General features: G+C 51.9%; 6 protein-coding genes across 11 annotated transcripts; 2 read left to right on the top strand and 4 right to left on the bottom strand.

The window, feature by feature from the left end:
- The first annotated feature begins 482 nt into the window (after nucleotides 1–482).
- LOC117646969 lies at nucleotides 483–2,910 on the top strand. The gene is given in 9 exon segments (XM_034388383.1): nucleotides 483–615; nucleotides 718–814; nucleotides 817–831; nucleotides 941–1,108; nucleotides 1,398–1,472; nucleotides 1,546–1,756; nucleotides 1,827–2,032; nucleotides 2,308–2,483; nucleotides 2,555–2,910. Coding segments are annotated over 9 exon segments (1,287 nt in total). The 5' UTR covers nucleotides 483–555; the 3' UTR covers nucleotides 2,834–2,910.
- Nucleotides 2,847–7,152, bottom strand: LOC117646967 (facilitated trehalose transporter Tret1-2 homolog). 2 transcript variants are annotated; one of them, XM_034388380.1, is made up of 10 exons: nucleotides 7,010–7,152; nucleotides 5,802–6,092; nucleotides 5,532–5,667; nucleotides 5,258–5,443; nucleotides 5,062–5,160; nucleotides 4,788–4,981; nucleotides 4,524–4,700; nucleotides 4,184–4,370; nucleotides 3,897–4,109; nucleotides 2,847–3,825 (listed from the first exon to the last, which is right to left on the bottom strand). In XM_034388380.1, exons 2-10 carry the CDS (start codon nucleotides 5,934–5,936, stop codon nucleotides 3,599–3,601), a joined length of 1,554 nt encoding a protein of 517 aa, XP_034244271.1. In that variant the 5' UTR covers nucleotides 5,937–6,092; nucleotides 7,010–7,152; the 3' UTR covers nucleotides 2,847–3,598. The 2 variants fall into 2 exon arrangements, with proteins under 2 accessions (XP_034244271.1, XP_034244272.1); XM_034388381.1 differs by lacking the exon at nucleotides 7,010–7,152 and having other exon boundaries at nucleotides 5,802–6,122.
- A 932-nt stretch (nucleotides 7,153–8,084) lies between these two features.
- On the bottom strand, nucleotides 8,085–9,110 carry LOC117647143 (putative bolA-like protein K11H12.1). The gene is made up of 4 exons (XM_034388710.1): nucleotides 8,874–9,110; nucleotides 8,473–8,675; nucleotides 8,332–8,400; nucleotides 8,085–8,258 (listed from the first exon to the last, which is right to left on the bottom strand). The coding sequence occupies exons 1-4, from the start codon at nucleotides 8,905–8,907 to the stop codon at nucleotides 8,178–8,180; spliced, it is 387 nt and encodes a 128-aa protein (XP_034244601.1). The 5' UTR covers nucleotides 8,908–9,110; the 3' UTR covers nucleotides 8,085–8,177.
- Nucleotides 9,111–9,237: 127 nt separating this feature from the next.
- LOC117647142 (uncharacterized protein YMR317W-like) lies at nucleotides 9,238–13,256 on the bottom strand. Of its 4 annotated transcripts, XM_034388707.1 has the most exons (14): nucleotides 13,124–13,256; nucleotides 12,935–12,990; nucleotides 12,874–12,904; nucleotides 12,348–12,659; nucleotides 12,127–12,228; nucleotides 11,864–12,054; nucleotides 11,593–11,787; nucleotides 11,408–11,519; nucleotides 11,245–11,334; nucleotides 10,972–11,124; nucleotides 10,700–10,893; nucleotides 10,425–10,623; nucleotides 9,934–10,293; nucleotides 9,238–9,855 (listed from the first exon to the last, which is right to left on the bottom strand). In XM_034388707.1, the coding sequence occupies exons 2-14, from the start codon at nucleotides 12,977–12,979 to the stop codon at nucleotides 9,764–9,766; spliced, it is 2,076 nt and encodes a 691-aa protein (XP_034244598.1). In that variant the 5' UTR covers nucleotides 12,980–12,990; nucleotides 13,124–13,256; the 3' UTR covers nucleotides 9,238–9,763. The 4 variants fall into 4 exon arrangements, with proteins under 4 accessions (XP_034244598.1, XP_034244597.1, XP_034244600.1 ...); XM_034388706.1 differs by having other exon boundaries at nucleotides 12,874–12,990; XM_034388709.1 differs by lacking the exon at nucleotides 12,348–12,659.
- Nucleotides 13,257–13,617: 361 nt separating this feature from the next.
- On the bottom strand, nucleotides 13,618–16,969 carry LOC117647679. 2 transcript variants are annotated; one of them, XM_034389567.1, is made up of 13 exons: nucleotides 16,796–16,969; nucleotides 16,190–16,354; nucleotides 15,979–16,047; nucleotides 15,763–15,882; nucleotides 15,515–15,688; nucleotides 15,316–15,446; nucleotides 15,110–15,230; nucleotides 14,886–15,029; nucleotides 14,643–14,789; nucleotides 14,422–14,541; nucleotides 14,120–14,313; nucleotides 13,946–14,011; nucleotides 13,618–13,875 (listed from the first exon to the last, which is right to left on the bottom strand). In XM_034389567.1, exons 1-13 carry the CDS (start codon nucleotides 16,952–16,954, stop codon nucleotides 13,842–13,844), a joined length of 1,644 nt encoding a protein of 547 aa, XP_034245458.1. In that variant the 5' UTR covers nucleotides 16,955–16,969; the 3' UTR covers nucleotides 13,618–13,841. The 2 variants fall into 2 exon arrangements, with proteins under 2 accessions (XP_034245458.1, XP_034245459.1); XM_034389568.1 differs by having other exon boundaries at nucleotides 16,588–16,879.
- A 60-nt stretch (nucleotides 16,970–17,029) lies between these two features.
- On the top strand, nucleotides 17,030–21,042 carry LOC117647680 (integral membrane protein GPR180-like). The gene is made up of 6 exons (XM_034389569.1): nucleotides 17,030–17,771; nucleotides 17,867–18,032; nucleotides 18,144–18,377; nucleotides 18,473–18,610; nucleotides 18,693–18,948; nucleotides 19,040–21,042. The coding sequence occupies exons 1-6, from the start codon at nucleotides 17,239–17,241 to the stop codon at nucleotides 19,321–19,323; spliced, it is 1,611 nt and encodes a 536-aa protein (XP_034245460.1). The 5' UTR covers nucleotides 17,030–17,238; the 3' UTR covers nucleotides 19,324–21,042.
- The last annotated feature ends 123 nt before the right edge of the window (nucleotides 21,043–21,165 follow it).

Here is a 21,165-nt window from a genome sequence, read left to right as displayed (position 1 = left end):
AGCAAACATGGGCTATGCGCCGATTGAAAGTACCACACTACCATCCTTAGCAACCAAAATTAATGAGTTTGTTCTCGCCTTAAAAGGCCTTTTCAGAGTATAGACTGTCCGTGTCATTTCTTCCTTTTTTTATCGTTTTAAGCGCTGACACCTGCGGGTAAGGTTCTGGTTGTAGGTATGCACAAGTGTCACTACTGTGCCAAAAAAAATGAGTAAAGAAAAAATAAAGGAGTAAGGTCTTTTTTTCACGTTTTGCATAACTTAGGGATATTTTGGCAGCTGCGACTGGTTTCGGATTCTAGCATCGGGACACACGATTATCGCCGTCTGCTTTATCGAGCCACTCGGTCCCCGGTCGGACGGCAGCCTCATTCCGTCTCCCTCCCACACCAGGGGAACAAGGGGGCGTCCCGTGCAGGTGCGAGAGAGACGGGTGGCTCGGCAGGGCCGGCAGAGGGCCGGCACGGCTACCGCGTCTGGTGACAGCTCAGTCCCCTCGAGACTCGCTCCCAACAAGCCCGGCCCCCTGCCTGCCACCTTGCCCTGCCTGTCACCATGGCGATCGGCGAGAGCCTCGCGCTCGGGACGGAGCTCAAGGAGCTGCGCTTCCAAGACGTGAGTCCTTGCTGGTCCTTTGGTCCTCCAGCGTGCAGCCCCGCGATGACGTAACGCGACGCGGATCGCTTAACCCGCCGGCTGTCTTTGCTGTCCCCGCAGTCGGCAGATTGGTGGGTCAAGTGGAACGACCCGGCGTTCCTGTGGAAGACCCAGCCCACCTACCTGCTGGCGCAGGCCGTCTACCTCTTCGGAGCGCTCATACCTTGATCCACGGTAAACCAGTCTCCTCGTTTCTTAAGTTTTCTAAACTTTACAAATATCGCAAATTTTCTCGACATTTCATTTATTTATTTTGATTTTGTAAACTTGCCACTTGCACCAGCGCTCACCTCAAGAGGCAGATGGCCGTACCTGTGGTTCGCCACCGTGTTCCACGGCCTGGTCGTGGAGGCCCTGTCCTACTTCCTGCCCGACGTGGACAACTTCTGGCACTCGCAGACGCCCCTCATGTTCCTGGGCCGCCGCCTGCCCGTGCACATCATGGTCTTGTGTGAGTTCAATCGCCAGGTGTGGCCGGGGTGTGGCGGCGAGAGAGAACGGCCACTCCACTTGAACCCTACAGTACCGGGTAGAGATAGTGCTCCGGCGTCGGATTTCAACACGAGCGGTTTTCGCGTGCACCTGCGACGCCGGGCCGGGATGGAGCGAGGCGGCGAGGTGGCGCGCCTGTGAAGTCGAGGGTAGGCAACCCCGGTCGCGCGACACAGCGGCGCCCGGCGGCTGGCCCACCCCGCAGGCGTTCGACGTGTTGTCTCACGCTGTCTCGCTTGCTCTTGCAGACCCCTGCTTCATCTACCAGGCCGCGGCCGCCGTGTCCAAGCTGCGTCTGCCGCGCTGGGCCGAGCCCTTCGCCGGTGAGTCTCTCTCTCTCTCCCACTTTAGCATCGCTGCGGCGTCTCTCTCTTGACCTTGGCAATGTGCGCGCAGTGGGCCTGACCGTGGTGCTGATCGACCTCCCCTACGACATCATGTGCGTCAAGTTCGTGCACTGGACGTGGCACGACACGGACCCCAACATCGTGGACCGCCACTACTGGGTGCCCTGGAACTCGTACTACTTCCACGCCACCTTCGCGGCGGGCTTCATGATGTGGTTCCACATGACGCGTGGCTCTGAGCACCGCTGGCAGCCAGCCAGGTATGTCGGCTTCACTTTCCCGCAATTTGTAAAATTTCTCCAAATTGGCAATTTTTTAATTTTTTTGCAGCGTTGGCAAGGACTTGCTCAATATGGTGCTGGCCTCCCTGTTCGGCACCCCCACCGGCGTCTTCGTCTTCACCATCCTGTACCACCCGATGCACGACCTGTACAAGGTCCACTCCGAGGTCATCTTCTTCGCGCTGTTCGCCGTCTTCCTGTCCCTGTCCTGGGCCGGCAGCCACTCCGTCAAGGACACCCTGGCGCCCGCCAAGGGCAAGTAGAGCTCGTTGTCTAGTCACGCCGGCGGTCCACAGTGGGCCGGAAGACCGGTGTAGGGCAGGCGGCCGAAACTCTAGACGCGATTTGAGCGCCCCAGTCGCTAACCAGGACTCGAACCGACCGTGTGACCCCACCAACGGATTCCTCGTTCGGAGAGCAATCCATTGGTGGGGTCACACGTTCGGTTCGAGTTCCATTTACCGACGTCGAGAATTTTGGCCGTCTCCACCGGTCCTGGTTCCTAACCTAACCTGGTGGTGTGACTGCAGGCGAGAAGCGGGTGACCTGGCGTACGGCGCTGCTGCTGCTGCACCTGGTGGTGCACTACTCGCTGTGGGTGTGGATGGCGGCCTTCGGCCACCCCGAGCGCGAGGTGTCCACCGGCCTGCACGAGACGCTGGGCAACTGCAAGGAGATGGTGCCCCTTCAGACGGCCTCCGGACTGGTGAGTGTACTTTTTGCTGCGCGCGTCAGCCTCTCTCACTCCCACACTGTAACTTGTCGGTCCGGCCGCAGGTCCTGGAGAAGCGCAAGTACCTCTGCAAGACGGACTACGACGAGAAGTACTTCGACTTCCACTGCCTGCCGGGCGGCAAGGCGCCCAAGGACGGCGCGCACTGGTACTCCATCTGCGGCACGCCCTTCGAGAACCGCGCCGAGTACGTGCTCGTCATCGGCGCCGCCACCGTGGCCGCCGCCGTCGTCTTCTTCAACATGCACTTCCGGTCGGCGGGCGACGCCGTCTACCGGCAGGTCCGGGGGCAGCCGGCCAAGAGCAAGCTCAAGACCAAGTAGAGGACACCAGTTATCGAGTTGTTGTTTTGATACTTTTTTTGGCAAAATACAAAGTTTATGTTTTTCTAAAAAAAATAGTACAAAGCAACTTTTTTCGTCTCCCGATTCGGTGAACACTTACAGCAGCGCCCGTTGCTCAACAGTCAAGGTGACTGCGACACGGCTCTACCAACATTTATCATACAGGACAGGTATATGTACACACAGACACAGACGCGCGGGTGCCGCGAGACTCCCACACAGATTTACACCAAAAGTTCCTCCCTCCGAATCCCCTCTGTACACAGCCGCGTTGCATTTCAGGTAGTCCTGGGCTTATCACGTGACCTGGGCAAACGGAGCCGCACCATAAAGTTGTTGACTACCGACACGGCGCGACACCCTGGCAACCGGGTACCGGGCGGGTACCCGCTGCACCCAGAGGAGGGGGAGATTCGTCGAGTACACACGCCGGGCACTCTTCTGAGTGATTCCGTGCGGTGCGGCCGTCGGTCTGTCTCTCTCGCACCCACACGGGACGTCCCGTGAGTGCGAGAGAGAGGGAGAGAGGCCGTCCGCTGGCTGCGTGGCGAGGCCGGCGAGGGTCTTGAGGGCGGCCTTCCCCAGGAGCGCCGTGGCTGCCGTGGCACTCTGGGTGCCGCGTAGGTCAGCGCACTGACGCGATAGCGGGAACAGCTGCCTGGGGGGCAAGGGGCAAGGTCACGCTGTGGTGCCTTGACAGTGGCTTAGCCACCGGGGCCCAAGGACGGGGCGGCGCCGCCACGGCTACACCGGGGGCGTGGAGGGCGTCTTGGCCGTGAGCGCCGCCTGGGCGACCGCCCGGCGCGCGGCCCGGCGCCTTGCCTTCTCCGTCAGGAACGTGACGTTGTTGCGGAAGTAGTCCTCGATCTCCGGCAGCGTCCGGCCGCGCGTCTCCGGCAGGAACACGAACACGAACACGGCGGACAGCGCCGAGACCGCGGCGAACAGGTACTGGATGCCGGCGGCGCCGCCTGCAACGCACAATGGGACGTCAGTGGACCCTAGCGCCCCGTGAGTGCGAGAGACGAGGCGGCGTACTTACCGACGAGGTCGTTGAGGATGGGGTAGACCTGCAGCATGGCGAACATGAGGATGTGGGCCATGCTGGAGTTGAAGGGCTGGGCGAGGCTGCGCACCTCGTGCGGGAACAGCTCGGCCATCATGGACCAGGGGATGGTCTGCCAGCCCAGACAGCCCAGCGCGATGTACCCCAGCAGCCCCGCCACCACCCACATGGAGGACACCGAGCCCGGCTCTGCGGGAGGGAAAGACGATTCACGCCAGAACTTTCACCAAAAACAATCTGCTTTTGTTTATTTGAGTGCCGACCTTGCAGGATGCACATGGTCGCGTAGCCCGACATCGTCATGAAGACCGTCTGGCCCACGGACGACAGCAGCATGAGGGTCCGCCGGCCGAACTTGGTCATGACGAGCGACACCGTGGTGCAGCCGATGAAGCGCACCACGCCGATCAGGATGGTGGCCATGTAGGCGTCGATGGTGCTCCCGGTTTCCTGTCAACGCCACGCGGAAATGAGCGCGCCAGAGTCAACATGAGTCAACGGCGGCGCGTGGCGTAGCGTGTGTGTGTGTGTGAGTGTGTCTCGGTATCTAGAGGCGGGGAAAACCGCTAGCGCCCCGCCGACCGGCCCGGCCGGCCGACCCACCTGGAAGAAGGTGACGGCGTAGTAGATGGTGATGTAGACGCCCACGACCTGCTGGATGACGAACATGGCGAAGACGAGGATGAGGGGCTTGTAGCCCAGGGGGTTGGTGAACAGCAGGCGGCTCACGTGCCAGATCGAGTTGCCGCCCTTGGCCGACGCGGAGGGCCCCGACAGCACCTGCGAACCGGGCCGCGGACCAGGAAATGAGCACACGCACTAGCAGTGCACTGGCAGTGCAGAGGTTTGGAGGGGTGAGGTACTCGCCATGTCGGGGTCGTTGTAGTAGTACTGCGAGGCCTTGGCGCCGGCCTCGGTGCGGCCGCGCGCGCGCAGCCACACGGGGCTCTCGGTGGCGAAGACGGTCTGCAGCAGCAGCGGCAGCGCGGGCACGGCGCACAGCGCCCACGCGTGCGTGCGCCAGTCCATGTAGGCCCCCATCACGTAGCACCCCACGATCCCTGCGGGCCAGAGCGGACTGTTGGGCGGGGTTCTCCACTTGGACAGGCAAAGGCAGGATGGGATCGCCGTGCAGCCTCACCCATGGACGCCAAGGCGGTGGCCACCGCCGTCAGCCCGCCGCGGATGTTCTTGGTGGCGACCTCGGTGATGAAGAGCAGCGAGGGGCTGTGCGCCATGCCTGCAATCCGTCGATGACGTCACGGCTAGCTCTGCCCCTTTCCGGTCACCCCCAGTCTCGACCGGATGTGCCGAAAGGCAGCAGGAAGTCGCCTTACCGATGGCCACTCCCGTGCAGAGGCGCCCGATCACGAGCTGCTCGAAGGAGGTGGCGGTGGCGATCAGGCTCCAGCCGATGCAGTAGGGGATGCTGACGGTCTTGACCAGCATCAGGCGGCCCAGGACGTCGTTGAGGCACAGGGACAGCGTGGACCCCACCGGGACGGCCAGGACGAAGGTGCTCGCTGCGGGGCAGGCCAGGACACAGTCACCGAAACGTCTTTCGGAAAGTTAGCGAGCACTGCCGCGGCGCGCCGCGGCGAGTCTGCTGACCTAGCCACGCGCTCTGGTGCCGGGTGACGGGGATGTCGCTGTCGGCGGCCTCCAGGGCGGGGATGAGGCTGGAGCTGTACGCCATGCACACGCCCGTCATCAGGTGGAAGCACTGCACGGCCGCGCTGGCCGCGAACTGGAAAGTGCAAACCAAACGCCGCCGGGTGATGCAACATTCCCTTCCCGGTTGACGCAACCCTCGCGGTCTTTGCGCGGCGCGGGTTAATCAGGTTACGCCCCAGACAGACACCCCGTGGGGCCACCGCCTACCTGCTTCCAAATGGCGCGGCGCGCGTGCCCCCGCGCTTGGGCGTCGTCCTGGCGGTCCTTGGCCCCGTACTCCGCGGGGTGCGCGGCGCCGTTGCCGTCCACCGTGGCGACGCTGGGGGGATCCTTGACGGCCATCTCGGCGTTGTCGGCGACGTCCCGCAGGTCCTCAGGTCCTCAAGTCCCCCGTGGGGGTCGGCCGTGCAGGCTGCGGGCGATGCAGGGCGGCGCGGTCAGGCTGCACCGAGGTGGACCGAGGGTGGACGGCGTGCTCGCTCTGCCACGCGCTGCACACTGAGACACCACACTGTGTTCAACTACACTGACGGCGAGCTGCGAGGGGCCTGTCCCAGCCTGTCCCAGCCCGGCCCGCGGCCTGGCCCGGCACACACGCCGGCACTGGCAATCACGAGGCTCGTCGGGGAGGCGGGCACTGCGGGGCTGGCACCGCCACCACCGGCGCGGGCGCCGCTAACTCGTGCACTGAGGTTAACGGGGCTGTCCGTCCACCTGCGCGGTGCACGGGGTGCGGTGACCGCCACGCCCCCGCGCCCCACAGGCCGAGCCAGTCCACTGTAGTGCACCAATCCCCGGAAAGAGGAAGGAGGCGGACCTTTCCATTCCACTCGATTGATTGAAGTGCAAGGTCGAGTGGCGGCCAAGGGCGAGGGTAAGGAGACGGAGACGCGGACGGAATTGGGCGCCTGCCAGTTGTTGCTTTCCTCGCCCATCCTCGCCCAGCCTCGCCTCGTGGACCCCCTCCCCCTCCCCCTTCCGCTGCCCGCTCGGCGCGAGCGTCCGCCGACTCGCGAAAAAAAATGTAAGAAGGGTTGCAGGAGGACCGAAGTCCTAACCCGAAGACGCCGCACTTTTCGCCCCGAACAGCGGCAACGAGGGAAATCGAAACCGTTCAGAGGGGACAGAAATAACTCCGGGTCCCGATAACTCGGACCGGTCGACTCGATAGCGAAATCGACTTTTGGGCATTCCAGTTCCAGTCGGCACGTGGCGCGCCACTTGGAGAATGCTGCCCCGCACTATACCGCGCTGCAGTCTATTTGTGGTCACGCCCGTCACCCTGTCGATGTCTCTTCCCGCGCGCGCGTCCGATTACCAGCCGGCCGGCGTCGCGTACGTCGCGTACTCACGCCGCGTCGCGGGTGCTCCAGGTGTGCACACTGCACCGCGCGGGGCGTAATCTACTTACTCACCAGCGGTGCCGCTTCGCGCTTTAGCGCCTCGCCTCGCCACCTCCGCCTGCACTTTCCTGCTGCGGCTTGCCGTGCTGCTGTGCTGCCGTGCGGCCGCGGACCGCAGTTTTTATGTTTCCATGTGACGTCGAGCACACACCAGATTGCGTATGCCGCGCAATGTCTCGTCTCGCCACGGCGGTGACACCGCACCGTACCGTGACACCACCCACCACGTGGTCCCAGTTCAAACAAGCAGTTCGCAGAGGCTTTTCGTCTTCGTCACCCTTTATTTTTATTATCGCTCCTCACCTTCTCCGTACTCCGTACCCAAGGGGTGCGCGTGGCGCGCTGGGCGCCGCCCTTTGAACTCGGAAGCTTTGAACGGCCGGCGCAGCGGCCAGGCGGTGGTTGGTCACACCGCCTCGAACGGCGGATACCGTTCGAAGCTGGAGGCCGGCACAGCGACCGCCCCGCGCCGAGCCGCCCGCCGCTGTCTGCCGACTGGCCGGAAGGGGATCAGTGTTGATTGACGGTTGATGAAGCGTGGTCGTCTCAGGTGTCGCTCGCGATCGGCTCGGCCCAACGGACTCGCGTCTCGGTCTCGACCCGCTGCCGCTGCCTTAACCTGCCGCTCACCGTGGGCAAGGAGAGACGCCGCCGTTTTCGGGACATTGCCATTCTGCTGCTTTCAGGGTGAGAGGACTTGTGACCATTTTAATTTAATTTAAGCACAGCAGCCGAATGAATGAATTGACTGCGGTATTACGGTACCCCGAGGTCCAGCCTCAGGTCTGGACTTGTTGGACGGGCGTGGGGAGGGGATGGGTGGGCGGCGCCAGGCCACGCCAGGTTGCCCATTGTTGTCATGAGCGAGCAAAACAAAAACAACAACAACAACCAAAATAAATATGAATCATGAATCTCAAGCCCTCAGAAGTGTAAGATAGGATCAGAGAAGTGTGAAAGTATGGACGTATTCTGCAAGGGCTGGATGCTGTGGGGTGAGTACATTGATTCCTCTTGTTTGTTTGTAAGCGTGCGGGATTACAGTGATGGCAATAGGAAAGGGTTTAGGATGAAAAATTACACTCTGTGGTTTTGCGAGAGATCATCTATTCAGGTTTAACATAGAATTAATTTTCATAAAGTATGCATGTAATTAAATATTCTTCGTGCGTAATGAAGTTCATTTCCCAAATCCTCCTCGACACTTGGGACTTGGCTCCACCTCCTTGGTGCTGATTTCCCATTGTTCCGGTGTCTTGGCCTTGATAAGAGACATAATTTTAATTTCTGATTACTCCAAAAAATTCATATAGATACTGTGAAAATTAACTTACTATTATGGAAAGGGCATGAACACCGCTTTTTAACTCCTCTGAGAGAGCATCATTTACTGCGCGATGCCTCTGCAACACAATATTTATGAATGTGACGATGCTGTCCCGTATTCCAAACCATTGGTATGTGATCATATTAACCTGTATTAGTGGTTTGCCTTCAAACTGTGAGGAAACGACAACGACTTTAAAGTGGGTTTCAGAACCTTTAGGCACATTGTGCATGTAAGATTCATTGTGAAGTTCCAAATGAACAGGCTCGAAACATGAAGTAAGTTTCTTGTGCATAGTTTGTTCTACTGGACCCGCCTGCGCATTTGCCACCGTCGACATTCTCCAAAAACCTGCACACAAACAGCTCAATGAATCAAGTTACGTAAGGCAAAGAGGAATGATCTATGACAAGGGCTTTTGCCAAAGTTGTCAGAAAGTTCATTTTATATTGAGATCCATAACCTAACTGTCTAAAAAATTTTGATTGGTGGATATGAATTGCATGACAACTGACAAAAATCTATGGAACACTTCATATAGGATTCTACCTAAAATGGGAAATCTTCTTGAAACTGAAATCATCCCAATACACCTTCAAAAGTTAGGTTTTTGGCTGCTAACTCTGGAATACCTAACCTTGATACAAAACATAAATAAAACAGTGTTGCCAACACCTTCTCAAGATATGTCGTACCATTACATTTTCCTTGCTTGAAGTTGCTTAAAAATTTTATTTTCAAATCCTCTCTAGATTAAAATTTTAAATTCTAAGACGTAGAAAAGATTTTTCAGTTATTTGGCATGGCACAATGACGATGCTGTGTCACTACTTTCTATGTTGGTAACAAAACTAGGAACACCATTCAAACGAACACGTCAAACACACTCCAAGAGAAAAGACAGCTACGGGCATCACAATGGGAGTTCCATTTATTTTGTTATCTTCATTGGGGTTTGGGTCATTCATTGACATGATTCATATATTTTACTTATTCTACCTTAAATCTTACAACAGAAAAACATGTAACAAGACAGTATCTTACAATATTTATTACATAAATAGACCGAAAAACTATTTCTTTCAGCTCTAGTCTCATTTTTACTCAATTTGATTTGATTGGTAGTTGGCCTTCAACAACACCTTAAATGTTATGTTTTGTTAAAAAATTTATCGTTACTCTCATCTCACGTTTCACACCCACTTCACACTTCAGTCCAGCCACTGGTAAAGTAGGTTCCTCCTCGACATTTATTTCCTGAGTCATTCAACAAGCACCTCCCCGTTCGACTAGATTAAAGCAATCTCTCTGCGCCAGTCACTCAATTCCTCTGCGCCGTGGACTTCCCCGGCCTAGAGCGCCGTGGCGGCAGTGGCAATGGCCGGGGCCGCGGCGTCGGCGTTGTCGAAGAAGGTGCGCAGGTCGTGCTCGACGGCCATTCACCGGATGTAGCTGAGCGTGGTGCGGAACCTCCACAGCTGGTAGCCCTGGTACGCCACCATGCCCATGGCCCCCAGGACCAACAGCGTGTCTGGAAACGGAGGGTTAGGTTAGGTCAGGTCAGGTTAGGTCAGGCCTGTTTGGCACCCAAGGCGGGCCGGGAACTCACACGTGACGGTCATGCCGACCCAGTCCTCGCAGCCGACGCGCGACTGGTCCGCGATGAAGAGCCGCACCCGGGGCTCCACCTGCGGGGGCAGGACGAGCACCGCCTTGGCCGGCGTCGCCGCGCCCGAGGCCGCCGTCGTCCGCAGGCTGAGCTTGAGGCCGTCCGACAGCGCCACGCCGGTGTCCTCGGCCGCGTCGGCGTCGAACCTGGCGTTGCCGTGCATGGCGAGGCAGGGCATGGCCACCGGCACGTTGAGCGTCGCGTCGCGGGCCAGGGCCTTCATCGCCAAGCCCGTCGTCGGCGCCCACAGGTTGATCAGGCGGTTGCCGTCCTCGCCGGGGTGCTGGTCCAGGAGGAAACCTGTCGGCCAAAAAGGGCGGTTGGGATGCAGGGCGCCCGACGGGCTGGGGATAGGCAACCCGCCGGGACGGCGTGCGTTGCGGTACAGCAGCACGGCGTCCGGCGGGCTGAATGCTCTGAAGGCCACCCACCTGCGACCTGGGGGAAGGAGGCCTGCGTGGCCAGCATGTCGTCCAGGAGGTTGTAGAGCTGCTCGGCGGTGATGTTCTTCCTGCAGAAGAAGGGGTCGTCCGGGGCGATGGCGAGCAGCGCGGACCAGTCGAAGGCGGCGGGCAGCACCCCACTGAAGAAGCCGGCCGGGATGATGACGCCGGTGGGGTCGGTCGTAGTCTGCAGGGTTTGGCGGTCAGACTCTATTCCGTTGTTGTTTGTTGTCGTCGGACGTGTCGGAGGACGTGTCCGTTACCTGCCCCGGCGCGTTGACGAGCGCGTGCACACCGTCGGCCGCCATCTGGCCGATGGTGCACGAGATGTAGCCGCAGGGCTCCGCGTCGCCGGAGAGCGCCATGGCGGACGTGACCTCGATCTTGGCGTCGTTGATGTAGCCCAGCGCCTTGCTCGCGATGGTGGCGGGCTGCGCGGTCGCATCCGTGATTTTCGCTGCGGCGAATGACGATCGGGACGTTAGAAACAAGCGAAGTGGAAGTGCAAGGCGTCGAACGCGATGGGTGTACTCACTGGCGTGGTAGGACGTCAGGGTGGGCTCCTTGAGGTCGGTGGGCGTGCAGGTGCTGTCCAGGGTCAGCGACAGCTTGCCCACGTTCATGGCCAGGGCCGCCTCCGCGGGCATGGTGCTGCTCACCTTCTTCCCGGTGATTTTCGACGACAGGGCTGCGGCAGAAAAACGTCAGAAAATCACTGTCCTTTCCCGTTTTGGAAGACTGCAGTCCCGTCGCTACTTCGCACGCGAGAGACTCCTTCCCGCACGTGGGGTATTCCTGCCCATCTTACTTGTCCCCTTGGCCACGGTCCCGCTGCTGAGCACCACGCTGACGTCCTCCAGCGCCACGACCTCGTCGACGGTGCTGGACTCCATTTCGCCTGCAAGCAGAGCCACGTCAGGGTGGTGCCGCTCGGGGCTGCGATTGGCTGAAGCTCTCGCCCGGGCACTGACCGATCACGACGAAGAGTGCCGGGGCCTTGCTGAGGGCGGTCTTGGCCTTCGTGATGGCGTCCTTGACGGACTGCACCTCGTCCGCCACCGTCGTCGTCGGCAGGTACTTATGCTGGGAATTGAGAAGAAGGTCATGCAGTTGAAAAACTAGAGGTCGAGGGTGATTTGAACCCGCGCCTACGCACCATCTTGCTTTTGTTGACGACGCCGATGACCACGACGCTGCAGGTCGAGCCGGTCGGCTTGATCGTCCGGAAGGCCTCCACCTTGGTCTCCGTCAGGTCCGTGCCGCAGTTGGCGCACGTGAGCACGCTCTGGCCGTTGAGTTTGCTGGTCACCACGTCGCCCTTGCCGAACCGGAACATATCCGCGTCCACGCTCTGCGGCCGAGAACGAACCGTCAACCCCATGCTGCCTCTCTCGCGCTCGTGCCCGGAGGGCCGGAGGGTTGCCTACCATGGCGCCGAACTCCAGCAGGTTGAGCCCCTCCACGGCCGTCTCGTGCTTCAGCAGGCGGTAGTAGTCCTCGCCCTGCTCCTTGACGTCGCCGGCGTGCCCGAGCGCCAACCCGGAGTGCACCCACACGTCGGACTCGGGCTTGGACGCCTTGCGCAGCGCACTCAGCCCCACCAGGCCGCCGAAGCACTCTGGTTAGGTTAGGTCAGGTTAGGTGGAGGCGCTGGCACAGAGGTCGTGGGCGAACGCTGTCGAAAGCTTACTTGTGATGTCAGTCTGGCAGAGGTCCGCCGCTGTCTCGCTGGTCGTGGGGAACAGGTGGTACCGCAGATCGTTGACGAAGAAAATGTTGAGCGTCGTGGCGTCTGGCGTGCAGATAGAAACGGCGAGTCCGGGTGGGAACATCACGAAATATTTCGAAAAGAAAATTCACTCTACCCTCCCCCATGATTTTCAAAGCCGCAGGCGGAGGTGTACCACCCACCTGTGGGTGCTGTGACAGGAGCAGGGGTAGTGGGGGCTGCAGTGGGAGCTTCGGTGGGATTGGTAGGAGCAGGAGCTTTAGTGGTAGCAGGAGCTTGAGTGGGAGCAGGGGCTTTAGTGGTAGCAGGAGCTTGAGTGGGAGCAGGAGCTTTAGTGGTAGCAGGAGCTTCAGTGGTAGCAGGAGCTTCAGTGGTAGCAGGAGCTTTAGTGGTAGCAGGAGCTTCAGTGGTAGCAGGAGCTTCAGTGGTAGCAGGAGCTTCAGTGGTAGCAGGAGCTTTAGTGGGAACTGCAGTGGGTACTGTGGAGAAGGAATCTGCAGTGGAAGCATATCGGTGGTGTTAGAGCCGTGGAAATCCGCTACAACAACTAAATGGTTAAGCGAGCACATTAGCTTGGGTGTTAGTTGCCTACCGCCTCCCCTACAGGGGGTGCGCTACTATTTACCAGGCACCTTGCGCGTTCTAGCGAGGAGCGCGCGCCACCTCTCTACTTTAGCAATGCGGCGGTGAAGCAGTTCGTATGCGTACCACCGTCAGCAAGAGGTTCTTGGGCGGCAGCTGGAGCTTCTTGGGCGGCAGCGGTGGCGAGGGCGGCGAGGGCGACCGCCAGCAGCAGGACCACGGCGCGCGCCATGCTGGAGTAGGCTGGAAAAGCAAGGCGCGCCATTACGCCCTTTGAGTGACTCACCCACCGCGCGGCGAGGGCTCGGCCAGGTGAAGGTGAGGCCCTCGCCGACGGCGGCCCGCTTGTGGGCGGCGAGGTGCACGACGGCCTTACCTGCTGCTTCCTGGTTTTCTCGTGAAACTAGTGGAAAAGGGGAGCCGGCGACGCTTTTCCTTCTTTTTCCCGACCGTGGCCGTTCGGTGGTTCTGCGCGCACTATCTGCCGCAAGGAAGGCGCTTGGCTTATCTGCCTGTATATCTCAGTCAAGTTGGCCAGCAGATAGGCCGGCCGGCCACCGAGCGAGGGAGAGAGAGAGAGAGAGAGAGAGCGAGCGGCACCCCGAGTGCCGAGGCGCGGTGACGATTACTCTGCGTACCTGTGCCGTGTTGCGCCAGGCCGCCAGGCACCGGCCGGGGGATGGGGCTGGAACCCTTAGGGAACCCCGGGCCGCGTCTGACGTAGTCTGACGGGCCGTGTAGTGTCAGTGTCAAAGCGCCACCCGATCCCTCCATCCCTCACGTATGGAGGATTTCGTGTTCGCGACTAATGTTGAGGCCTTGGCAGTTGCAGTGTGGTGGCGGGGGAGATGTCATACATAAATTACAAGAAACCAATTTAATTGAAGGTTTATTTTTAATGTCACAACACCATGTAAATTAAAGTATAAAACCATGTCAAAACCAGTATAAAGTGAATAAAAAAAGTTAGCGTGCTCCTAAGTAAAAAGTACAAGATAACTGTTAGATATTATGCATTAGAAGCAACATTGGGTGTCGGTTTCTGAACATGCTCCAATGTGGTCTTCAGTGAGTGGATCCATGGCTATTCCTCATCACATCACTGCACAGTTTGCTTCAGCATTGGAGCTGAAACAGTGAGGAGCTGTATCAACCATTCAGAACTATTCAAAGACACTAAAAGGAAAAGCTCGCTTACCTGGAGGGACTCCTTTCAGCCAAACTTGGTTTTTTTTGGAATGTCAGCAGGTTTCCATCCTTGTCACTGCAGAACAAAAGGCTTACTATAATTTATATTTTTCAAATTTATGGATAGAGAAATTGAAGGCCAAGTTACGGTTGGCTCTGAATAAAACCAAGAAATTTAACTTACCAACCAAAGAGACGCATTGGGTTAACAGTGTCATCATGCACACTTCTCTCAAATTCTTTAATTATTCCTCTCAGGCGATTACGAGCATTGTTAAAAAAATCTTTGTTGCCCCTATTTTCTAATAAATTCAGTTTATCATCCCAGTAATAATTAATTTGATTCTTTTCCATAGCATCTTCCAGACTCTGCAAAGCCTGCCAGCAAAACAGAAAAAAGGGACACAAAAATGATTTATGTTTACTTTACGCCAAACTATGTGCTTTGTGTGTCTCCACAATTCACTTTATTAAAATGATACTTACAAGCATTATTATTCGACCAAGACCCATTTTGCGGAGCTCTTGCTCTTCCATCATCCACATAAATTTGGTCTTGAGGTAGTAGCTGGAGAGGACCTTCCACTCCTGCACATCCCGTAGCCTCTGATATCAATTTTAAGCAGAGCTCAAATTAGATCAAAACTGTACATGTTATTTTTCTTCAGACTTGTTTAACCAAACAAATACTAGACGATTTGATTTACCTTCATAATACGGATGCAAGGCTTTACATGGTATTGTCCATTCATAAAATCTCTCTCAGCTTCATAAAGGCTCGTACGCCACATTTTCTGGTGAGATTTTTCAGATGGGCCTTTTGGAATTGCATACCATGTACGAGAAATACTTTTCTGTAAAATTAAGATAATTTAATATGTTTTTGAAAAAATAACTAAATTCTCATTATTGGGCCACAAGAAACTAATAAAATAATTCTTTTCACTTACAGCTTTAAGTTTGGCAGAAGTTCTATTGGGCAGATGTTTCTGACTTAACTCAAGAGCAGGAACCAAGTCAATAGAAAATGTTTTTCCATTTTTCATAGTAGCATTGATAGTCACAGCAGGCCCGGAAGTAGAGCGCGACATATGCTGTTAAGGTGAAAAAAAAATTAAACTTAAAGAAAAACAAAGGGGAAAAAAGAAAACATTTTTAATGCTGTTATAAATACCCTGATAAAATTCCACTGATGTCTTTGGAGTCGAAGTAGAGCCAGATCAACCACTCTTTTCAGCCAATTCATAACGTTGGATCGGCTCACATAGGATTCTTCAACCCAATTCCTGAGTTGCCTGTGTGATATAGTTGAAAAGGAAAAGGACAATAAGAATACCTCAACTTAAATATTGACTGGATAATACCTTACAGGGTACATACGCTTTGATAGACTCATAATGTGATGGAAATTTTTCACTGTGGCAGCCAAATTTCTTTAAAACTTTATTTTCAGGGACATCAAACCCATAGTCCAATCTTATGGCAACATGACCACTCCCAACATCTTCAACCTTGAAAAAAAAATTGTTATCAAGCTAACCATCATTATAGTACAAATAATATGATCTGAGAAACACACCGTCACATTCTCTTGAATATCAAGTGGAAAGAGTATAAGGTTCAAATCAAACTCATCTGGGGAGCATATTTTGAGATCCTCCCAAGAGCTTCCAGCAGGGGCTATTTGTCTATACAAATATTTGAACAGAGGGTCAGCCTCTCCCATTTCTTTCAGAAGGACATCAATTATCTCCTGTAAAATCGAAAGATGGTGCCTTGAATATAAGTTAAAGCAAATACAATTAATATGAAAACACTTTTCCTCACATCAAAAGCTTTCACAAACTCTTGACGTTCACCATTGTCAATGCGTAAAACATGACTTAGTAAGTTACGAAACCAGGGGTCAAATGTGTTGTAGCCATGCTTCAAGGCTTCGGGCCGCAACTACAAAAAATTAAATAATATTTAATGAACTATTTGAGAGTAGGAAATGAATGTTTAAGCAATACAGCTGGGATGTTGATATTTTTGAATACTTACTACAGACTCTCCAAACACTACTTTTTCAGTGGCTAATCTCTCTTCCACTTGTTGTTCCTTCACTTTTTGCTAAGAATGAAAATAATAAAATATTACTGAGCTATTTTGGGTCAAGTAAGTAAGAATTTTTTGCTTGCTTTTGAAACCGGGAAGTGTTTGCTTTGTCATTAGTATCCATTCTGTTTTGACTTTTGAAAGAATCTTTGCTTACCCAAAATGAGCTCAAAGTATTTGGGTTGAACCATCCTGTAAACCAGTTGTAGGACGACACTTCAGGGCCCATTTGTGCCTGTCGGTACGCAGTCATTTCAGTCCTTGAAGGCTGATGCTGATGATGTTCTTGTGCAGGTTCACCCCTCAGTGCTCCATAGATTTTCTGCAAAAAAAAACTTGTCAGCATACACAAACTGAAATTGTGCCAGATGGGTGAGAGTATTTTACAGCAAAGTCACAAATGACCGTGTTTAGGACCCGTTGTGACAGCACCATTGTGGGGGAGGGCGGAGGGCGTGGCCACCAAGCACTACCCTCACTAACGCAATGCCCACCCGACACATAACAAAGGCGATTTTCAGATAATTTTGAATCGAAGCTGAGAGTGAGACATACATAAGCGCCGTAGAGCACGCCGACGGCCGTGGCGGCGGCTGCCCCTGCAGCCAAGTAGTCGCTGGCCCCAGATCCCGGTGCACCACCCCCTTGTTGTCGGCGTCGCTCCTCGTCGTCCTCCCTGCCTTGACCACCGCGACCCTGCATCTTGCTCTTGTCCAAAGCCCAAGCTTGAGAACGAAGAAAGGGAAAAAAGGCTCCACTGAACCTTTGTTGATGTTGCGGCGAAGGTGCTGTGGTTGTACGCCGCAGGGAATACACTGCTGCGGCAGAACTGGGGGTGGGAAGGGGGGAGGGGGTGACGTAAAACGGGTGCGGAGGGGGAAGTGGGGGGAAAGTTCGTGTCGCGTGATCCTGCATCCTGCATCGACCAAGATCGACCGCACTGCGCATAACGCCCTTGTTATTAGCAGAAAGGGTGCGTCAAGTTGATGATGTTGGTGGAAAGCAGAGCAGAAGGCACGCTTTCAGTTGGACATCGACAGCAGGCAGCAGGGAAGGGATGATAATGTACGACTTACTTTGATTTTCACAATACTTGGCACTCCGCTATGCTTGAAGATTTTTCTTATGAGCTGGACGCCTGAATGTGTAGCCCTGTGCAATGACTCTTAACGGAACTACCCTCGAGCTTTCTACCCTGGAACCACAATGGCGTCTGTTGCAAGAATGTTGACATTGAACGTAAATTGTAGATTTTCAATATTTAGGCATCTTAGTTTCGTTTTCATTGTAATATTATTTACTTTAGGATCACAAAATTATTTTGCCGAGACTGCGCATCTCAGCGGAACCTGGAACACACGAGAGTTCTATAGGTTTCTTATTAAATTCGGGTTCCAAAAGACAGACATTCACCAAGAAAATGATGGCTATATATATGGGAATGTCACTGCTAAAGGAAACCTTAATCAGAAAGCCACCCTGGCAGTTTTAGATAGAGGATATTTTTTAGAATACTATGGCAACCGCACAGTTGCAAATAAAAGTAAAGCCTGTGCTTTAATGTTTGACAAGATCAAGACAACAGCATACGACTCTGTTTGTTTCGACACTGGTGAATTAGATTTCCTAAGGAAAATACCATGTACAAAAGGGAAAATTTGTGAAGATGAAGACAAGCCTGCCTTTGTTCTTCCCAACTATCAATTTATGTATAGAATCCGTGATATACGGCAACCAAGGTAAAACTTTCAAAATTTTCTTGTTTCAATTTTATCCGCAGCTTTAGGCAGAGTCCAAATACATCTGGTGAGTTCTCACACTTTTTTCTGTGCAGGTTTTGGTACATAAGTATGGTTGCTTGTTATCGAGACCCTAAAACATGTAAATGGAAACATTTGGATGAAGAAGCGGAAATAGATTATGACATTTGGTTTGTTAATGGCAATCCTAATGTGTCTGGAAACAACCCTGTTCTTTATCAATTTTCCTTCGACCAGCAGGTAAGTCTTTGAAAGTACTTCTGCTTTTGACTTTAAAAAAAAAGAAACCCCTTCCCCCCCCTTCTGTTTTTCTTTTTCTTTGAAGATGCTAACCCTCTTTACATTTTGCAGGACACTGTGGAACTCTATTTGGTTTTCTTCTTGTGTTACGTTGTATTAGTTCCACTTCAACTTTATGCTGCCCTTCAGCAACGCCATCCTGTTACTCGATTGTTCACTGTCAGCCTTCTTATGGAATTCATTGGCCTTGTGTTCAATCTTTTCCATGTCTTGAAGTTTGCTATAGATGGAGTAGGCTTTGAGCAAGTGGCTGTGGCAGGAGATGTATTTGATATTCTTTCAAGGGTAAGTAAGCTATAGCAGTGCATCATGTATATTATAATTAAACCCAGCTCTCTTCATGGAACATGCTTTGTTCATATGATATGATATCTTTCCAGACTACTCTCATGCTGTTACTGTTACTCCTTGCTAAAGGTTGGGCAATAACTCGTCTGGAATTGACACACAAGCCTTTAGTATTCACAATATGGTTTATTTATGGTGTTGTCCATGTTTTGTTGTATGTTTGGAATATGGTAAGATAATTATTATGTTGGGTACAGATTTTCTGTCTAGATGTGAACAGACATCTTCATTGTATTATCTTCAATGTTCCAGACTGAAGTGGACATCATTGAGGATATAGATGAGTATCAGACGTGGCCAGGCTGGCTTATTTTAATCTTGCGCTGGGTCATCATGATATGGTTTCTGCTCGAGCTGAGAAATACAATGTATTATGAGCACAATGTCCATAAGCTACATTTCTTCCTACATTTTGGTGCCTCTGCTCTAGTCTGGTTCATCTATTTACCTATCATTGCCCTCATAGCTCTTCGAGTATCTGCACTTTGGAGGTTTAAGTTGTTACTTGGTAAGTGCCATAATAGTTAAATTATTGTCTTTTTTTTTATTTTTAACCATTTTGTGCAAAAGTGTTTTAATTTTGTTCTCTGTCTGTACAGGCATTACATATTCTGCTGATTGCTTGGCTTACTGTGTAATGACACATCTGTTGTGGCCAACTCGTAGTGAACAATACTTTCTTCTAGCAAATGAAACATTTCATGCAGATGAATTGGATGAGTTTAATGAATCACCTCATGTTGTGAACACCTATCGAATGAACTCTGAAGAGCCTCCAGATTTAAGTGACAGTGCCTCTAATTATAACAACTACACCTCAGTTAACAGTAACAATAGTAACATTGATGATGATGCAGATTACTCTAAGCCAATTCTTACATGATGTTTTTACTAGATTTTATGATGTACAGAGATTTATGACAAGCTAGTGCCATTAGGGTTGAGATGTATTGGTGAAATGAGAATGGAATCGGTTCCATAGCCTATGCTTTCATATTCTCAAAATGTTTTGGGGTTTTTCATATTGTCAATTTTATTGATTATCCATAGAATTTATAACATGTTTTTGACGTTTTCTATTTTTAAATGTTACAAATGTTTGTGAGTTTTTGATGGAAAAACTTCTTGAACTTTGTTCTCTTTCTCTAAGTTACATTCTATCTGATTAATTCAGAAAGATTACGGTCCATTTTCCTGCCAAGGTTTTGCAAAACATACAACTTACTTAGTAATTAATGCTTTTGTTTTTTGTTCTTTAAGTTTGTGATTTGATGAATCCTCCCTTCTTTGGGGAGGATGTCAACTTTTGCTGTGATGTGCAGTACATGCATATTTTAGTTCAATTTTGCTGTATGGGATTGATTTATAAAGATGTTTGATCAACTGATCTGCATCTGCACTTTGAATGATGCAAAGTGATCAGTGAGCAGTGTAACAGGTCAGCCTGATGATCTAAGCGGAAGTTGATCGTGCTGTCTAGCTGATTTGCTACCCCTAGTTTTACCTTCAGTGCCGGAGTTTTCCATGGTAAATTAATTGAAACAATATCTGCTGAATAGTAGTGTGAGTGTGAAAATTTGTTTTCAATTTAAGTACTGTAATGTTAAATTAAGGATATGTTGTTTTTATGATTCTTTTCATCTTCTGTTTATGCTAAGAATACGTACATGCTCATTTTTTTGATAGGATTTGTGATACATTAGTCTACTTCTTTGTGAACAAAATGTTTCTCCTCTTATGAGGGTTGCTACTTGTTTTCAAAGAGAATCAAATTTTTTTTTTATTACGGTATGCCATCACTGATTTATTAGTGCTATACCAATTGTTCTTAGTATTAATTGTGAGCTCAGTATTATCATCTCTCTCTGAACGAACCTGAAATATTAAGGTGTTATTTGAATTTTGTATTGAACCCTTTAGGGTCCTTACTTGCCAAACTCCTGTAACATGCATAAGTAGTATATGCAGACCTTAAATGCTGTCCTATTTGAGAGATTTAGTTGACATGTTTGCAAGAATGTGACTATCTGAAAGTCACAAACCCATTTCAGATGGAAAGCCTAAATACTCCGGCGCGATATTTTTTTTTGAAGTAAAAAGTGATGATTTGTTAAGAATGTTTTTTTAATAAATATTTTCAGATTTCTAGTATCTGTTTTATAGGCATAGACGTTTTAAGACATCTGTTAATTGTTTCTATGTAGGTACAACATTCTCTCTTAGTACGAAATTAGGTTGCTTCCAATATTGTTTTCTAGGTTATTTTTGTTATTTTTTTCTTTTACTTGAAAACGGTATTCTTACAGTCTGTTTTGCCATCTTACACAAAAAAGTGAAATTATCAAAATGTTACATTGCTAGTCATGTTAAATTATGTTCTCCTCTCTAGTCACTTTTGAACACTTTGGTAAAACAAAATTACACATTCCAGTTTAGTGGTAATTTGATATCTTGTAAAACATTTGTCTGGCACATTTGTTTTGATGGTGTCCCCCACAAGGACAAAGTCAGTTGTTGGGTTGTGTCCTGGAGGAGTCCTGGTATCTTGTACTGGTGTTTTGTTGTGCCCTCTTATACAATAAAATTATTTGAAATATGCAAATTGTTGGTCAGGTTGATCACATGATATTCCTTCACTTTTCAGAAGGAAACTGCAGGAACCATCACAGGTAGGTGTGTGTCTGACCTGACAAGCATCTGTATTTTCAACTCGCTGCTTCTGTAT

Source organism: Thrips palmi, unplaced genomic scaffold (genome assembly GCF_012932325.1).
Source record: "Thrips palmi isolate BJ-2018 unplaced genomic scaffold, TpBJ-2018v1 HiC_scaffold_2, whole genome shotgun sequence".
Lineage (NCBI taxonomy): Eukaryota > Metazoa > Arthropoda > Insecta > Thysanoptera > Thripidae > Thrips > Thrips palmi.
The sequence above is the reverse complement of the archived record's forward strand: the minus strand, read 5'-3'. Positions and strand labels throughout refer to the sequence as shown.

Excerpts from the sequence above, each read along its gene's own strand:
- LOC117646967 (XM_034388380.1), bottom strand. The coding sequence starts at position 5,936 with ATGGCCGTCAAGGATCCCCCCAGCGTCGCCACGGTGGACGGCAACGGC. Across the intron at positions 5,668-5,801 it reads GCCGCGCCATTTGGAAGCAG|TTCGCGGCCAGCGCGGCCGT; the intron begins GTAGGCGGTGGC and ends TGCACTTTCCAG. Across the intron at positions 5,161-5,257 it reads CTGCACGGGAGTGGCCATCG|GCATGGCGCACAGCCCCTCG; the intron begins GTAAGGCGACTT and ends GACGGATTGCAG.
- LOC117647143 (XM_034388710.1), bottom strand. The coding sequence starts at position 8,907 with ATGATTTCAGTTTCAAGAAGATTTCCCATTTTAG. Across the intron at positions 8,676-8,873 it reads AAGAAGATTTCCCATTTTAG|GTTTTTGGAGAATGTCGACG; the intron begins GTAGAATCCTAT and ends GTTTGTGTGCAG. Across the intron at positions 8,259-8,331 it reads TTCATGCCCTTTCCATAATA|GCCAAGACACCGGAACAATG; the intron begins GTAAGTTAATTT and ends TCTCTTATCAAG.
- LOC117647142 (XM_034388706.1), bottom strand. The coding sequence starts at position 12,979 with ATGGCGCGCGCCGTGGTCCTGCTGCTGGCGGTCGCCCTCGCCGCCCTC. Across the intron at positions 10,294-10,424 it reads CTCCTTCCCCCAGGTCGCAG|GTTTCCTCCTGGACCAGCAC; the intron begins GTGGGTGGCCTT and ends TTTGGCCGACAG. Across the intron at positions 9,856-9,933 it reads GGTCGGCATGACCGTCACGT|ACACGCTGTTGGTCCTGGGG; the intron begins GTGAGTTCCCGG and ends CTCCGTTTCCAG.
- LOC117647679 (XM_034389567.1), bottom strand. The coding sequence starts at position 16,954 with ATGCAGGATGCAGGATCACGCGACACGAACTTTCCCCCCACTTCCCCC. Across the intron at positions 16,048-16,189 it reads ATACTTTGAGCTCATTTTGG|CAAAAAGTGAAGGAACAACA; the intron begins GTAAGCAAAGAT and ends TTTCATTCTTAG. Across the intron at positions 13,876-13,945 it reads GCTGAAAGGAGTCCCTCCAG|CTCCAATGCTGAAGCAAACT; the intron begins GTAAGCGAGCTT and ends TCACTGTTTCAG.
- LOC117647680 (XM_034389569.1), top strand. The coding sequence starts at position 17,239 with ATGGCGTCTGTTGCAAGAATGTTGACATTGAACGTAAATTGTAGATTT. Across the intron at positions 18,033-18,143 it reads AATTTTCCTTCGACCAGCAG|GACACTGTGGAACTCTATTT; the intron begins GTAAGTCTTTGA and ends TACATTTTGCAG. Across the intron at positions 18,611-18,692 it reads TGTTGTATGTTTGGAATATG|ACTGAAGTGGACATCATTGA; the intron begins GTAAGATAATTA and ends TCAATGTTCCAG.